This window comes from Brugia malayi (assembly GCF_000002995.4).
Source record: "Brugia malayi strain FR3 genome assembly, contig: Bm_v4_Chr3_scaffold_001, whole genome shotgun sequence".
Classification (NCBI taxonomy): Eukaryota; Metazoa; Nematoda; class Chromadorea; order Rhabditida; family Onchocercidae; genus Brugia; species Brugia malayi.
The window spans coordinates 3010312-3028011 of NW_025062477.1; the positions used below are offsets into that span (position 1 = coordinate 3010312).

General features: G+C 25.6%; 1 protein-coding gene across 1 annotated transcript; it reads left to right on the plus strand.

Moving 5' to 3' along the window:
- Positions 1–3237: 3237 nt before the first annotated feature.
- On the plus strand, positions 3238–5157 carry Bm4978 (MGC80088 protein, putative; the record flags this gene model as incomplete). Its single annotated transcript, XM_001895050.1, has 4 exons — positions 3238–3430; positions 4191–4405; positions 4735–4854; positions 4939–5157. The coding sequence occupies 4 exons, from the start codon at positions 3238–3240 to the stop codon at positions 5155–5157; spliced, it is 747 nt and encodes a 248-aa protein (XP_001895085.1).
- Between the last annotated feature and the right edge of the window lie 12543 nt (positions 5158–17700).

Below are 17700 nucleotides of genomic sequence, written 5' to 3' on the forward strand. Positions count from 1 at the left end.
TTTAGTTTGGTCTTTTTTTTTTTTTCTTTTTGATTTATGTTTTTAGATGACCCACCACTTTTTATTTCTGTATGAAATATTCTGATAACATACTCAGATTTTTGAAAGGATCTGTAAATAGTGTTTAGTAAAATGAAAGATCAAGGACAATAAAACTAAGCGATTAAGGAATCTTTTTTTTTTTTTTTTTTGCACAGAAAAGTTTTGACCATTGACTGGAATTATTTATGACAGTTATCAGTTAATTTTTAAAGTGCTAAATATTGAGCGGATTATACAAGGGTACTAGTAATGCAAGCAAGAAATCTTCATGAAAGTTGACTTCGTTTTATAGTCTTACCAAGTGTTGTAAAATAAAAATTAAAATCTTAATCGGATTCATTTGAGGATTCGGAATCGTACAGTTGACATTGTTTGTTTATATTTCTTTTTTTTTTTGTAAAATTAACTGTACAACTTAATTTTCAGATAGAAGTAAGTTTGAATTTAGAGTGAAACTGGAGAAAAGAGGAAGATGGTTGGAATCGGCAAAAATAATTGCATCAGTGTTATCTTTTCGAAGATTTAAGCCAATCATATATTTCTTGCAACTAGTTGTTGGTAAGGCTGAGAATATTTATTTTAATATACTTTTGTTTTAAAATTTCTTTGTTTCTGTAGAAAATACATGCCGGGTCAGCAGCGATTAAATTCAGTTACCATGGGTTACTCTCGTTAGCTATTTCATTTTTCCATTTTGCAAGCTTAATTTAGATTGATTTTTCTCTTTTTCATAGGCTCTTTAATTGTTTGCTATCTAAAATAACTGAAAGTTTGATAAACTTCAAGTCCTTTAATTTGCTCATTTCCTAAAATACTGCACTGTAATATTATGTGATTTTTTTTTCTTTTGATTGATACTTTCTAATAAGATCTTAACAAATTAACAAATGGATCTGATGAGCAAAACAAAAGTCTCAATTGGGGTCTTTTCTGATTCTGTTTAAGCATCACTCCAAATTTCAGTAAGTCAGATGATTCTTGTTAGGTAAAACTAGTTTGATTGTAATTTTCAGTTGATTTCTACACGGGAAATATACACTTAAATAATTTCAGATAATCAAACATACTTATTGCATATATATGAACAGCCATTGAAACTAATTCGTACTTTGATAAGCATTATATTGGGCGTTGCGATAGTTAATGCAAATATGCAAAAGAAAGAGAATATTGGGCTACTAATTTTAAATAGAAAAATTGAAGGATATCTACCATCTTATCCTATTAAGTCGTCTGTGAAGAATTAATGTTAGCTAATTTAGGCTCTAAAAGCTCTAACCAATTTATTTTAGAATTGGCCTTTAAATAAGTTTTTTTTTTTTTTTTTTCAGGGATTGATTCCAGTTTAAAATCTCTTCCATATGCGTAATTTAAACCTCATCCAGCTATATTGCTGAAGAAATGTCATAGCACATTTATGGACTCTATGTTTGTTTCAATTTATTATTTGCTCTCAGAATTACAAAGCCTCAGTCGCATTGGTGCTCTTTAAGTAATAACTTATTTATGCACTTTCTAAACTATCATTATTTTTTAACATTAGCTCATCCCATTTTTATCAATAGCCCTCTATCAGTGAATAGATTAGAATCAATAATTTGAATGGCTTTTTTGATTTTATTTAATGGATTAGTTTAACTGTGAAATGTTGAGATTGAATTTTGCACAGGAATTATTCCAAGCAATGCAGTTGCTGCCATGTAGATAGATGAAGAAGGCGAAACAGTTAAAAAATATATCCTTGGAATGGAATGTGAGGAAGGAAGAAAACAGAGGGAAATTGTTGTTGAGAAATAAAAAAAAAAAATTATGTATTTTTTTTTAACGTATCTTGAAAAATGTAGCCTTGATATCGTCGGATGGCACATTTGTTCGGGAGGGTTGTATGGAAAAAAGATAGTTGCTCTCGTCGTCATCATCATAGTAGTAGTTAGGATGGAGTTGCTCGCACTTACCCTTCTCCTCCATCTTCTACCCACCCACCAATGAATGACAAATGATCAGGTGCTGATTATACTTCACTGCATAAAACATGATATACATGCATAAGGTGCCTATAAATATATTCATACACACACATACACACACACACACACGCATACCATATACATACGTTAGGTATGAACAGACAAACAGATATTATTCTCTCATTTTTACACATGTAGTTAATTTATGGATTTTCTAATGTCATTTTTCAAAATTTTAAACAAATTTTGTTCAAGTATTGCTTTGATTTTCTCATAAAGATGAATAGCTTTAGTCAGTGGTAATGGCAGCCATTTATGTTTTTTTTTTTTTCTTATCCTAAACTTTGTCTGTAACAACAAGTAGCGTTGTTTTTTCTTTGTTAGAAGTTGTCATGCATCACAGTCAATGAAAGTCTATTGAAATTGTGTCGTAGTTCATTTATTAATACGTCTCAAAGCATGAACTAAACTAATTTTTCGTGCAATTTTCGTTTAGTTATGATCTTTTGCAGATAAATTTTGAGTGACTATTGGACTACTTGAAGCTATTTGTTCAATTAACCTTTTTGATTATAAAGCAGCAGGAAACAGGTCTTTAAACATTTGTAGGAATTTATTTTATAATTTATCGGTTTGAAATGATCGAAAATTGATAAAATTAGAAAGTATTATGCGAGTTTGATTTTATTTTTATTATCATTTCTTCCAGTTGCTTAGTATTTTATTATTCTTTAGAAGTTAAAGTATGAACGGTAATGAATATTAACAGAAGATTAACTTCCTAGAAATAATTGGTTGTATATACATTTTTGAGTATCACTTCAGTGTTCTATGCATATGAGTGGAAATAATTCTTTTATACGGGATTTTCCGATGCTCGATATCAGCTACATTTGGTAATATAACATACTGAATGAAATAAATAGGTAAGTGATGCACATTTAATTTATTAAAAACATTATTTGAACATTAAAAAACTCCGAATATTAACTATTCTTATCTTAGTCTATATATATATTTGTTCTCATTTTTACACTTTTTAAAACGTCATTATAGTAATAAATAACATTGACATCGAACTTTGTTTTCAAAAAAATAGGCAGCGAGGTGCCATATTTATTTTCTGCATAACATTAATAATCTATAATAAAGAATAAAGATCTATAAAAGTATAATTAATCCACAAGAAAGTGCTTTCTTTAAACCTGTTTGATTTTCTTATTTTAGAATGGAAGTAGTGGTTTATTTGGCACTGTTTGTGTTAGCATCTGTATTTTGTTTTTCATCATTCATCCTGATTGTTATGTGTCGACGGCGTGCACAGGCAAGGGAACGTTTGCATGCAGCGATGGCATCGTTGAGTTTTACTAAAGTTAATAACGAAAATGTAGAAAGTGTATTGCAACTCGGACCACTTATTGGTAATGTTTCTTTAATTTTGTATATGAGAAAAATTTTCTCGTATTTTTCATATTTTTTATAAATATAATTTTCAAACTTTAATAATTTCATCCGAAATTAGAAAAACCTAACATTTTATTTCAAAAGTTGATTGAAAAATAATTGTTGTATCTTTATCACTGCTCTCTATTTGTTGAATGAATCAAGAGTTTTCTACTGCGTAAAATGCTGATTCAAAATTCTTTTTATGCCATTGATATTGACAAATCTAAAAGTGTATTAGACTTGTACGGCTGTATTTGGCATACATTGCTTATGTATAAAAAGCTTAAGACTAGTGAAATAAAAAAATAAATAAAATAGAAACTGAGCTATGACAAATAATTCTTTTTCGATGAGCGAGAAAGTATGTGAAAATTTTCTTAGAATTATTGCAGTTACGAAAATTAAAGCTAATAGTACTCTTTCGAAGTCAGTAAAAATTGATTGGAATTTGGGAAATTTAGTTTCGAAATTATTAAGTTAGCAGAAAGATAAAAGGAACTGGAAAAATCTTAATTGTTTTAGTAAGTATAAAAAGAAGTTATGCTCATCAATTGTTAAAATTGATAGGATTTTTGATCAAATGAAGCTCTGTTTTTTTTACTTGCTGCAGTTTTCTATTGCTGGTCAAATTCATGCTCGATGCACTTAGCTTTATGATTCAAATTGAATTTTGAGTTTGCTATTATTGAAACGTTTCAAAATTTTTCAAAGTCAGAAATCATTTGCTTGTTTTAGCCCAAGTTCTGGATAGCAACCAGTGGATCTATGATGTCTCCGGAATGCTGCAGCATTGTGTTGTAGTTCTGAAACTGTGTCATGCTTTAACTGAGAAACTTTCCGTTATTCAGCTTAATTCAATTGCACCAAAACTTAATGAACAGGTGGTTACAGCTACTGCGCGAATCATGCCTCGTTTTGATGATTTGATACGAACAGTGGCTGCTAATCAGGTGCTTTTAATTTTCATTGATTGGGTTTTTTTTTTTTTTTTTTTTTAGGTTCAATGATATTCGGCATCTTTAACGGCAAAAGTAGGACAAGATAGTAAAAAGGAACGAAGTATTTGTTTTTATCAGACAGCGTTATCATAATGCAGTAGTTGCTAAATGTATTTATCATAAGCACCACTAATCCGCCATCAAATTTTATTCATGATAAATTACAAAATTTCATTTTGTGGAAAAAAATACAACCAAATGTGGTTTTGCTTTAATGTGTAATTAAAATTAATTTATGTTTAGCAAATTGTTTACGGTAACATAGAGAATATCACTTTCAGGTAGATATACGCTTGCTTGAAGCTCGTGCTTCTTCTCTTGTCAGTGCTTGCTGGGCATTAGCATTCCCTTTTACAGTAATTAGTCCGAAACATATGGATTCATTGGATGGAGTTTTAAATGTAATTTTTTCCTTTGAATTTAGATATGCTTTCAAAAATATACTTTATTTTTTGCATCATTTATGTTTGAATTAACCATTTCAGGAAATGGAGGATCATGTTGAAGCATTACGTTTGATTGTTGGACATATGGAAGAAAATTTCATGGTACAAGACAAAAACTGTAATCAGAAATTGCCATCATCATTGGCAGTTGTTGAAGAGACACCATTGATGGAATCTTCTACAAATAGAAATGATTCTATAACCGATTCTTTGCATAGCGATGAAGCTCCAGCTGATCCTATGGCACCAACAAAATAAGTTTATCTTCAAACAGTGGTTGGTATTTCAATTGAATTTTGCTTAATTTTTTACAGAAAAACAAATGCATTTTCTTGAAAATTTTAGTTTGAAATTTTTTAAACTGCATACTTTTATTGAAAATTTTCTAGTAACACAGGAAATGATTTGAGCTATCATTATTCACTCTTGATATTTATATATTTGTGTTGCGATTTACCATAAAGGTCCTTGAGAAGCTTAAATTAGATTTGTCGTGAAGGCCAAGTATATTTCTTAGCCTTCACGACAAATTATTAGTATTTGCTGAAAATATTAGTATTTGCTGGAATTATTGCTGGTAATTTTACACATTATAGCACTATTATTGCCTGTAGCAGTAATATAAGAAACGCTTTGAATTGAATTTACTCCCAAATCATAACCAAATTTTAAAATTGCTAGTTTATTTTTCTTCTGTCAAATATTTTCTCAAATATAAAATCTTTCTTAAATTTTTTGCTATCAAAGACTGACCTGAAGTTCAATTTTTTAGATGAATTACTGTTTTAGGTCCATGATCAATATAAAACGAGGCACGTCTATTTCAATACGACACTAGTTTCTCTTAAGCTGAATATGTATTATTTGTCTTTTCTTTCTTTTTTACTCATTTATTTGATTAAAGAAATGGATATACATGTATATACAGAAAATTTTATCCTATCTTTTTTATTACTAACGACAAGTCATATGTTTTGCCTTTTAGTCTACTAATGAATTAATTATTCATATTGTTTCCCTCTGTTTCGTGATACCGGTTTTTCGATACGTTTTCAGTAACAACATGTTTTCTTTCTTGCTTCTCTCAGTTAATCATCTCTCTTTGTTATTGTTCGATAATCATTGTAAATGTTTACTCAGGCATTTTTTCTCGTTTTCCTCTTTATAATTAAAAGTGGTCTTTTTCTCTTCGCCCTTATTTTTCCTTTTTTTTTTTTTTTTTTTTTTTGATTTCTTTTTTTATCTCCTTTCTTTGTTTTTCTTTTTACGTTGCTTTTCTTTGTTTTCGTCTTGTGCCTTTTTTTTTTTTTTCTTTTTTCTTCATGAGCTATTCTTTTTTTTTTTTTGCTTAATGGTATTAGTTTTCTTTCTTTTTAAGAGGATTATAGGATTGTGCAATTCAGATTATCCATCGTAATCCAAACTGATACATACATACATTGCTATCTGGAATGCATAATAAGCAAAAAGTAACATACTACCTTCTCCAATGATTAATATTGCTAACAGTTTAAATCGTATTCTAAAAAAAAAAGAAAAGAAAAGAAAGGAAAACTCAAAGGGAAGCATTTTAATCTTTGTGAACTTATTTCGTTCTTTTCTTAAAAATTACAACAAAAAAGAAAAAGAAGGAAGGGAAAATCATTCGTCTTTTTAATAAATAATATTCGAGAGAAGTGTATAAGTTTTTTTTTTTCTTTTCTAAAATGGATATATTTTGCGCTGGAAATATGCAAATATCTTTATGCGTTTTAAAAGTGTTTTCTTAATAACTTATCATGCATTTAAAATTTTAACATTTCAAAATTTACCTAAGTTGAATTATGCAATTATTTGAGATTGCTTCTAGGAAAAGAAGAGAAGTTTCAGAATTAATACTTGAATGAAATCAAAAATTATAGTTTACGTATGTCTGAATTAGGCATTTCTTTCTTTTTTTTTTCTTTTTCTTCTTTCTTTTTTTTTTCTTTTTCTTCACATCTGTTTGTCTTTTTGCTTCATCTTTTCTCTTTTTGCTTACGGTTCTGAATTCTTCACTCTAAATTTTATGGTCATTTTGTCTCATCGAAGGTATGCGTCTGTGTTCTTTTCTATTCCCCTGTTTTTGCATAATCCCTGCTTTTAACTCTTATTTGTTATCTCTGCCCAAATTTAGTTCCTTTTCAGGTTTGTTTGCATAATAAGTCATTTTATAGAATTACAAAAGGTTAATGTCTTCTTACGTTTTCTGCAATTTTTATTTGAAAAATAAGAAATGAAGCTAAGAGGTTTAGTTTTATCATATTGTCATATTTGCCTAAAAGAATTTCAAAAAATAGCAGGCAACCCTATCAATTGAATTTTAAACTAGTAAGTTTAATCTATTTTTTCTAGCTCTAAAAAATTAGAAAATTTCAAATTTTACTATTAGCGTATTATTTTAGGCAAATTATCCGTTGTTATCAGGAACAAACAGCTAGATAATACCTCATTTAGCTATCGATAATAATGCTAATTCGATGAGTGTACTATAGCTGATTAGCTTATATGCAATTCTTCCATGTTTATTTTCTGGTGACACATACCTTCATAAATGTTCCATTCCCATTCACATATTAGTTTTGCTTTGTAAATACATTTTGTTGTTTTTTTTTTTTCTTTCTCTCTCTTTCTGTCTTTGTAATATTTGTAATAAATGCGCACCAATTTGTTGTTAACTTTTAGGAATTAAGTTTTAGAAGTTACTTTGTTTGAATAATATACAAACGAAAATATGTGATTCACTTTTTCTTTTTATTTTTGCAACAAAAATTATGGAATGATTCGAATAAAATATCATGAAAGCATCATTAGATTTCAATTTCAAAGGATTGAAGTTTTTCTTTTTTAAAGTTTGTAATTTCAATTTTAGAGTATTGCCTAAATATTTGGTTTAAAAAAGAACTAAATTTTGTTTTGTTGATTCAGTTCTGTTTTTGAGCTAAAAATTTTCCTTGTAAATTTATTTTAAAATGTTTCACTTTTCTTCTGATGTATTTTAATTTGCAGATTTATACTGGTTTTATTTCTTGATTTTATGCTTACTTTACTCATGAATGCAGTTCTATTGAAAATCAGGATATTGCTACCAAAATTGCACATTTTATTCTGTTTTATGTTTTCTAAAAACTAAATCAATTACGTTTGTTATTTTTATTGACTGATAGCGATATGTTATCCGAAATATGTTTGTTTCTTTGTTTTAATATGTTTATAAAGAAAAAAAAACATGAACTTGTAAAATACACTTTGCATAACATTATCAGAAAAAAAAAAAATCGTAAAATTGCCTTCATTAAATTTAAAGAAAAAAAAATTCAGTAATATTAAAAAAATACAAAAAAAAAAAAAAAGTTTTAGCTAATATTCGGTCCAATAAGACATCGAAAGATAAGAAGTAGTCCAGTTATTTTTTTAAATATCTTATTTTCTTCCTAAGCCATTAAAAATTTAATGATTCGAATGTTTTATAGAAATTCGATTGATAAAAAGCGTAAACAAATTAGACGAGAACAGGTAATGTGAAACTAATAAAATATCATTATTCATTATTCGAGTGGCTTTTTTTGTTAAATTTCCTATTTCTATTTTAGATTTTTCAATAATTATCTTACAAATGAAGGAATTTTTCCTGAACTGACAATGGCTAAAGTGTTAATTAATTAGTTCACAATTCGAATTATTCTCAATAATTTCTTTAAAACTCTTCTAGTATAGATTAAACTTTCAGTCAATACTACTAATTTTAACTGCTTAACATGATCAATATTTCCTACATTTTTACGTTAAATTTTATAAATTTTAAATTTATAAAACAATCGATCAATAATTTTTCAAAGCCTTATTATATTTAAAAATAATTTGTAAATTTTTAAAGATTAAGAGAAGATAATTTTGCAATAATAGTCTTAGAAGTGTGTATCATTATTCAATCTTTTAGATATTCAAAGAAATTTAATTTATTTAAAAAAAAAGTGAAATAAATTTTGGTAAATAGAATTATTATTGCAGAATGTTAATTAAATTTTATAAACTTTAATTGGCAAATTTATGTTTGTTGTTGTATTTATTTCATTTAATCAAAGTTTTCATTTAAAAGTAAAAACTCATATAATAATAATAATAACATAAAAAAGAATGAATAATTTTGTTTATTTTATTTTATCTTTCTTAAAAATTAAAGAAAAATTAATTTACTGAGAATTTGACAGATTATTCAACGATTTATTATCTGAGTAATAATTTTTTATCACTATATTACTGCATTTAAGTTTTTTATTTACATACTGTCACATTCGCTAAAATACTGATTAAAATTCATTTTTAACATAAATGCGCAATTATCCAAGGAAAAAAATTAGAAACCACTTGATTTTTTATAAGTATTTGTTTACTTAAAATAATAATTGAAATGAAAATAAACTGTTAAGTTGCATTTTATATTATCAAATAAAATATTAAATGAATTTGCAATGAAATTTTATTAATGATTGAATCAAAAAGAAAACAAAACTTTTATAATAAGAGACTATATCGTTAAATAAATATATTATTAATCAAAACTACAAGCGTAATAGCTAATAAAAATAAAACTCTTTCTGATTATTTAAAAAATTTTTTATCATTTTTTTTTTTTTTTTACAAATAATATTTTTTTAATGTTTTAAAATTATTTTTTCCTTATTGAAATTTGTAGCACAAAATAAAAGTAAGAAGCAATCATAATTGTTGCTAATATAAAATTTTAATAAATTTTTTTTCTTTAATTTTATAAGCTGTTCATTTAATGTCAAAAAAATATCATCGATGAAAATCAAAATTTAAAAATTCGTTTGCTGATAAGCATAATTAAAATAGCAAAACTATTTAGATTAGTTCATTTCAATTCATCAACAATTCTTTTATATAATTCAAAAATTTTTCAAATAATTTTTGACTTCTAAAATTGATCACATTAAAATTTATTTACATTTTAATCATTTTCAATTCATTTTATGAATTGAAAATTTGAGATTTGAATGCACAATCAATTTGTTTTGCAAGAAAAGTTAACTTACATAAAAATTATGATTTTATAATGTCACTGGAAATTTGTAATTTTAAAATTTAAGTAAATTCGTAAAACTTAATTCATTTAAATCGATTTCAAATATGCAACAAATGAGTTAATATTTCAATAATTAACATTTATATATTCTTAAATTAAAAGAATCACGCTGAAATCATTTCCTATTTTCTCAGTTGCAATATTTTAATAATTAAAAAAATCAAATTTAGCTTATCTCGGAATTATTGACAGTTAAAATTTAGTTTGAATGTAGTACACTAGTAATAACAATGACAATTAAACATAAAATTTATGAAATTTGTTGAATCGATTGCAACATTTCAAGATGGATCACAGAAATTTCGAATGACACTGTTAAATGGTTTTTCTGCAAATACTTTTTTTTTTTTTTTTCTTTCATGTTTGATTTGATAAGTGGGTAAATTTAAAAAGAAAAAAAAAAAAAAAATGTTTCATTTTTCTTTACCTTACCGCCATCTCATTAATTCTCCGTTTTTACTTATTTCATTACCTTCTATCAACTTTTACATTCCTATACTTCACACCTTTCACTTATTTATCACTTTTTTAGAATGCAAATTTGTTTGTTTATACATTCAATAAACAAAAAAAAAAAGAAAAAAGAGAAAAGGAGGAAAAAGTTGCTCAATTTCAATCAAAATTCATAAATTATTGAACAAAAATAAATTTTTCATCATATGTTTTTTTTTTGTTATTTTTTTATTTTAATTATTTAACTTATACAGAAAACGGTATAGAAAAAAGTTCTAACTTTACTGCTTACTTTCATTATTACAGATTAAATTCACTATACATAAACTTAACTTTATTATATAAACAACTTTAACTTTATTATTTATATTGCTTTAAACTTTATTTATATATTAACTTTAAATATAAAACTTTATTATTTATATGAAAATATTAATTACCACCAATCATTTTAGCCTTTCAGCTCAAATTAAATAAAAATAAGTGCAAATGATGAGTCATAATTATTATATTATAATCATAACTATTTCAATATTTCTCAGTGTGTTTTTTTAAATATACCGTTTAATTGCAATACTACAGTTAAACGGCACACGTGTACACTCACGTATACTTAAACGACACACGTGTACACGCACGTATGCTTAAACGATATACGTGTACACTCAGCAAGCACTTATAGCCTGTTTCCAGTATAAATGTCCTAAAGAGGCCACATATCATGAGCCAAACGTCACACGAAATATTTGTTAACGGGAATAAACTGTAAAATATATGAAACAAAATCTACCGAATAAAACTAATTGAAGTGACCTTTCACCTCTTAGCATTTATTTGATTGCTATTCACTTATAGTACAATAAATAATAATAATAATAATAATAATTAAGTCAAATGATTAAAAATGAAATTGAGCAAATTTGAATGATCATTTATAATACATATTTAATGCCTCTTTACACGACTAATTTCCAAATAATTGGTAAATAATAGAAAATAATAATAATTAATAAATAAATAAAATAAATAAATAATAAAAGCGATGAAATTGCAACAATTAATTAAAGCGCTGTTCAACAGTTTTTGATTTCTATTATATTTGATAAGCAAATTATATTGATAATCTATTTGTTTGAAAAAATCTGAAAAAAAAAAAAACTTTAAATTTGGAAAAAACATTATCTATTATGCTTGCTATTATTAGATATTACTGCTTTATCATTTGATATCGTTGCCTTATCATTTAATATTGTTGCTTTATGATTTGATATCGTTGCTTTATCATTTGATATCGCTGCTTTATCACTTGATATCGTTGCCTTATCATTAGATATCGTTGCTTTATCATTTGATATTATCATACCATCTTTGTATTTTCGCCAAATAATTTATTATTGAAGTTAGCTTTCATCAGCGGTAGGTATTATCAAGTTATCATTTAATTTAATTTAATTAACTGATGAAACATGATAAGGAAATTAGGGTAGAGATGTGAAAAGTTGCTTGTTTTTATATTTACATCGCATCTACCATGCTAACCAGAATTTAAATTTGTTTAATTGAATTTGAATAATTGATCATTCATCAGTTACCGGTTTTTATATATTATAATTTTTAAATGATCAAAGATTGCAGCAGCATTATCATCGGTACTATAAATTGCTTTAAAAAGCAGCTTTTTCACAGGTCACACATAAATTAATATCTTTAATATGACCTTATCAGTTATTAAATTTCTAGCATTTATCAATTTTTCATTCATAATTTTGAGAATAAAATTTAGCTCTAACATTTAACAAAGATATAAAATTTGATTTTCATAGCAATTAAAATGTATAATTTTTTGGAACAAAATTATCCCTTCAATTTTTTTAAAATTTTAAAATTTTCTGAAAATTTTCTCCCCTCAATTTTTAAAAAATTTCTTTTTTCGCACTTTTTTTTTTGAACGTTTTCTAATTCACTTATGATAATGTTATCAATGAATTTTCAAATAGCTTTGTGTCCGAGTAATTTTTTATTTTAGGTAAATATTAGAATATGATATTCTAAGAGAGGAAATCAAACTTGATAAACATTTCATGATCTAACAAATAGATTAGAAATAATCAATTCGGACCAGTTTTTATCTAATTAGTGATTAGAAGTTTACATTATCAATTAATCGGAATGTTGATGCTGAGCAAATGACATGACATGCATTACATTTAAATTCAGTATATTTAAATTTAACATTTAATTTTTGCATTTTAAAATGTCACTATGCTTTCTAATTCAAATTAGTGTTTTTTCATAAACACATTTATATGTATTCGATTCAAATTACTTAAATTTCATCTTTATCATACTTTTTTCGGAATACACAAATTCCTGGCTATCATCTTATTTTAAATTACATTAATTACTGATTAAGTAATGAGAAATGAATAAATCAGTTTAATGATTATTCAATGATCAAATTTCATTTCATAAAATTTCATCAATTGCTACTGCTAAGCAAGCAGTTGTAATATTAGTGTGTGCTGAGTATTTAATTAATTAAATAAATAATGCTTTATTCCATTTCGATATTTCATTATTATATTTTGTATATTTTCAGTAAATTCTTCGTTGTTTGTTCCATTTCTGTAATTCAAAAGCTTATTGTTATGTATTTTTCCTGAAATTAAAAATTTTCACAAATTGCAAGTTTTTTTCATTTTTTTACTGAATTTTTTTCTTTCTTCTTTTTTTTTTTTTTTTTTTTTTTGATTGAGCTTAAAAAAAATTTTTCTTTAAATGAAATGTTTTGCATAAGAATAATTTCACAATGCTATAATTTGTTGTAAAGTGTTTGAAACATTTTGTGATAATAAATTGCTAAAAGGCAACCCTTAATCAAGTTAATGCTGAAGAATTGGATGAAGAAGAAGAAGCGGCATAATTGATAAAACCATTTGCGCCTTCTGAATGAATGTGATCGGATATCATGAAGAATTCATTTATCAAAAGCATGCTTGGAACCAGTATAAATGATAAATTCCATTGATCTTATCATTACATCATTATCAGTATTATCATCAATCAAATTAGATAATATAATTTATAAAGCTATCAATCATATTGGATCGTAATTATCATTGAATTATTCGTTATAAAGTTAAATGAAATGCAACAAGTCAATGAGAAGAAAAATAAGAAAGGTAATATATGAAGAAAATATTATTATAATTAAAGAGAAATTATTAGATAAGGAAATTATTATTGATAAGATATTTCAGATGTTCCAGCTTATCATAATGTTTATCATGATAACTTTCATGTAACTTCATTCATTATCACTTCATTATCCTATTAGTACATCTTTTCATGAATATTACCTTATTGCCACTCATTTATTTTGACTCAGTCATTCCTAATTAACTTATAACTTATATATGCATTGGTAAAAACAATTATTTTTATATAAATTTTCACATTTATATATTTAAAAATTTTTTTTAAACATTTTTCATCATTTACTTTCTTTTTTTTTTGATTTTTTGCCTAAATGTAAAACTTAATAAAATTATATAATCCCTTTTTTTTTCTTACTTTTCATTTCTCTATTTGTTTATTATTACATATATAATTAATAATATAACTGATCATTTATCATTTATTGTAATAATGAGTGGAGCAGAATAATATTAAAAGATTTTTCATAATGACTGATAATTTCACGAGTAGTTGTGATAGCAAACTGATTTAAAATGATAACAATAAATAAGCAAAACGAGAATTTTCAAATCAAATACGATTTAATTGCTGTGGTCAAAGTTGTAGTGGTAATTTGTTAATAGATATTCTAATCAAAGAATATATGAAAGCCACTTTTTTGACTCTCTCTCTCCTTCCCTTTCTCTCTCTCTCTCTCTCTCTCTCTCTGCTTTGTTATTTTATTATTGGTCATTGAAGAATATAAAATACCGGAAAAGCCTGTTTGATCTTATTTAAAAATTATTATTAACGTATCGCTGATTGCATAACAATTTGCCTATATTATTATCATTGATAAATGATTAGTTTATTATCAGTATTATCGCCCAAAGCATTAAAGCATTAAATATTTCAAAAGTATTTCTGTTTCAGCAAATGACAATTCATTCATTTTATTTTGTCAATAAATGATGGTCAGAGGTGATCAATTCAATAAAATCATTTGAAAAAAAAAAAAAAAAAAAAAAGAGAGAAAGAAGCGAAAAAATGGGATAAACTCGGTTTCGAAAAAGAGAAAAAAACGAATTTTATCACAAAAAAAAAAAAAAAAAAAAAAAAGTAAGAATGATTAGAAGAGCTTTTCCTTTATTCTTTATTTATCAATTAAAAGAGGTACAGAGGGAAAGAAATTTACGATGAAAAAGGAGAGAGAGAGATAGTTGTGGTTGATGGTGAAAGAAACTTGTTGCCTGTATCATTCATTGTTATTCTGCGGTTAAAGTTGCTGTTTGATTTTGATATAAGAATTTGTCAAAATAAAATAAAAATCTTTCTTTATAAATTAATTAAATTAAAAATAATAATGAAAAATAATCAAAAAAAAAAAAAAAAGAAAAGAAAAATGAAAAAAAAAGCGAAGAATACTGAACAATAAGATATTAATCAAAGTATTTTCATATGAATTTATTTATAAGTGATAAGAATTAATTTACAAAAAAAAAGAAAAAAAAAATCTGTTATTTAATGATAAAATTAGAAATGGAAAAAATGAAAAAAAATATTTGCAAAATTAAGTGTTGAATAATTTAGTAATTTAATTTATATTTATAAAACTAAAATAAAAAGAGAGTAAATAATTGACATTTAATAAGCATTAATTTTAATTAATTAATATAAAAAAAAAAAAATCTTAGTTCATGAAAAAATATTTCATTCAAAATTTTATCATCAAATATTATTTAGCTGAAAATATTGCTAAAAAAAATATTGCAATTGGTAATATTTAATTTCAACTCAGTGATATCATTATTGATGATAAAGATAAGCAATGATATGATAAAGGCTGATAAGCTTAAAACTGTTAACGTATCATTGAAACTCAAAGATAGCAAAAATTATTTCAAATATATTATGAATTTAGGATTTTTGATTTTTTTTTTTTTTGACATAAAAAATTTTTCCTTTTATTATGATATTTAAAAGTATTGAATTTTTGGATTTTATTAAATGAAATTGTAAAAAAAAAAATAATACTTTATCTGTTTGTCCATCTGAGTTTTTTCTTTTTTTTTTTCTTTTGCTTTTTAATAAAATTTTAAAATGAAAAATTGAAAAAGTTAATTAGTTGCTATTTGATATTGTTTGAGCGATAAAACATTTATGTGTGAATAAAACAACTAAAATATACTTATATGATAAAATTTTCTTTATTGTTTAAAAAATTTAAAAAAATAGAAAAAAAAAGTAATAACATCGTTTTTTTTTTTCTTATTTTACAAATAGTATAAAAGATTAATTCATGTGTGAACAGTGAAGTATTTATTTACTTCATTTTGTTTACTACCGTTTAAGTTTGATGGACAAACTGTCATTATGATTTGTTGATGCGTATATTTGTTTACAATTGTGATGAGATAATCATGAAAATATATAAATAACCATATGTATATATTTTTTACAAATATATACATATAGTGATGACGCAAGAAAAGAAAAAAGAAAACTATTTTTTTTTTTTTTTTTTTTTTGGGGTCAACAATGTCGTCGCTTTTTTCAATTAAATTAAATTAAAGTTTGGTTGAGTATGAGGATAGGAATGAACGAAAAAAAAAAAAAGGGTGAACGGCAAGAAGAGGAAGTGAATTGGTTCAGTTGACTTTTTAAAATGCATTCACGTATAAATTGAAGGCAAAGAAGAGAGAAAAAAAAAAAAAGGATTTAATAATGATTGAATGTTTTGCTCTTATTTGAAAAGAGAGAGAGAGAGAGAGAGAGAGAGAAGAGAAAAAAATAAAAATAAAAGAAAAAAATTTTTTAAATTTAATTAGATAGCTTTATAGGCTTAACAATTTCGATCAAATCATGGCAGTCTAATATATGGCACAAACAAGAGATAACGCTTGCGTTACACTTCAAAAAGTTCAATGATCCCATTGTAAAATGTGAAAAATATATGTTGAAATGATGCAATGGTTAATTTCTAAAAGGTAGAAAGGAATGAAATCTTTAGTTAATATAAAGTAAATGCATAGCTGCTAGATGTCATCTATTATATTTTAAATTTTGAGATTAAAAATGATAAAATATTGCATCATTATGCAGCATTGATTAGTTTAAAAGTGCAATGTTTATTTGAATGATAAATTATTTGTAAGCTAAATAATAATAATAATTGTTATACTGTCATATAATGAGTGTAAGGCAGAAGGAGTTAAGGAAGAGATTAGATGTAAGCATAAGTAAGACACATCTGATAACACCAAATGATAACTGAGACTAGTTGATAATTCATCTTCAAATTTAGGTGTGTGATATAACAGATTGCTATGATGTGTGTAACACTGATAACGATAACAGTTATCAGTTTGAATCAGTGATTTGAATTGCACTTATATGGCAAATCAAATCATATATTCATGATTTACTTCAGTTTTATTGCTCTACCTCATTGCATATCTCTTTACATGATTATTGTTCTAGTTTTGGAATTAGGTATTTAGTTATGGGAGTTCGAGAGGGGTATGAAATGGGGAGAGGGGGGTGGGTGGGTGGGTAGGAAGAGGAGGAGGAAGAGGAGGAGGAGGAGGAGGAGGAGGAATAGGGCAGATTGATTGGAAAGAGAAGTATGGACAAAATTTGATAATTCGGTAAGGGGTAGCACCTGTTGTCCCCTTACAAAAGCCCCGTAAAACTAAAAAATTGGGTCATGGCCGATTGACCTATTTGTCGCTCCTCAATAGTACCAATACAGCAATATACTTATCTAACAATTATTGGTAACCTTTCTCTGGGTTATCATGTATTAATGTTATGTGGAAAAAAACAGAGAGAAAAGAGAGAGAGAGAGAGAGAGAGAGAGAGAGATGAAAGGAGAAAAAAAGAGTTAAATTGAAAAGTTTAAATTAATTTAAAATCGATAAGATTTTGTCAAAATTACGAAAAAAGCCAAATGAAAGCTATCATTTTGCAGTAAATGCATGATCTGATTTTTGTAATTTATGACTTCGACCTTTTTTCTTACGAAGGGTTTCTGACCTAATGTAACT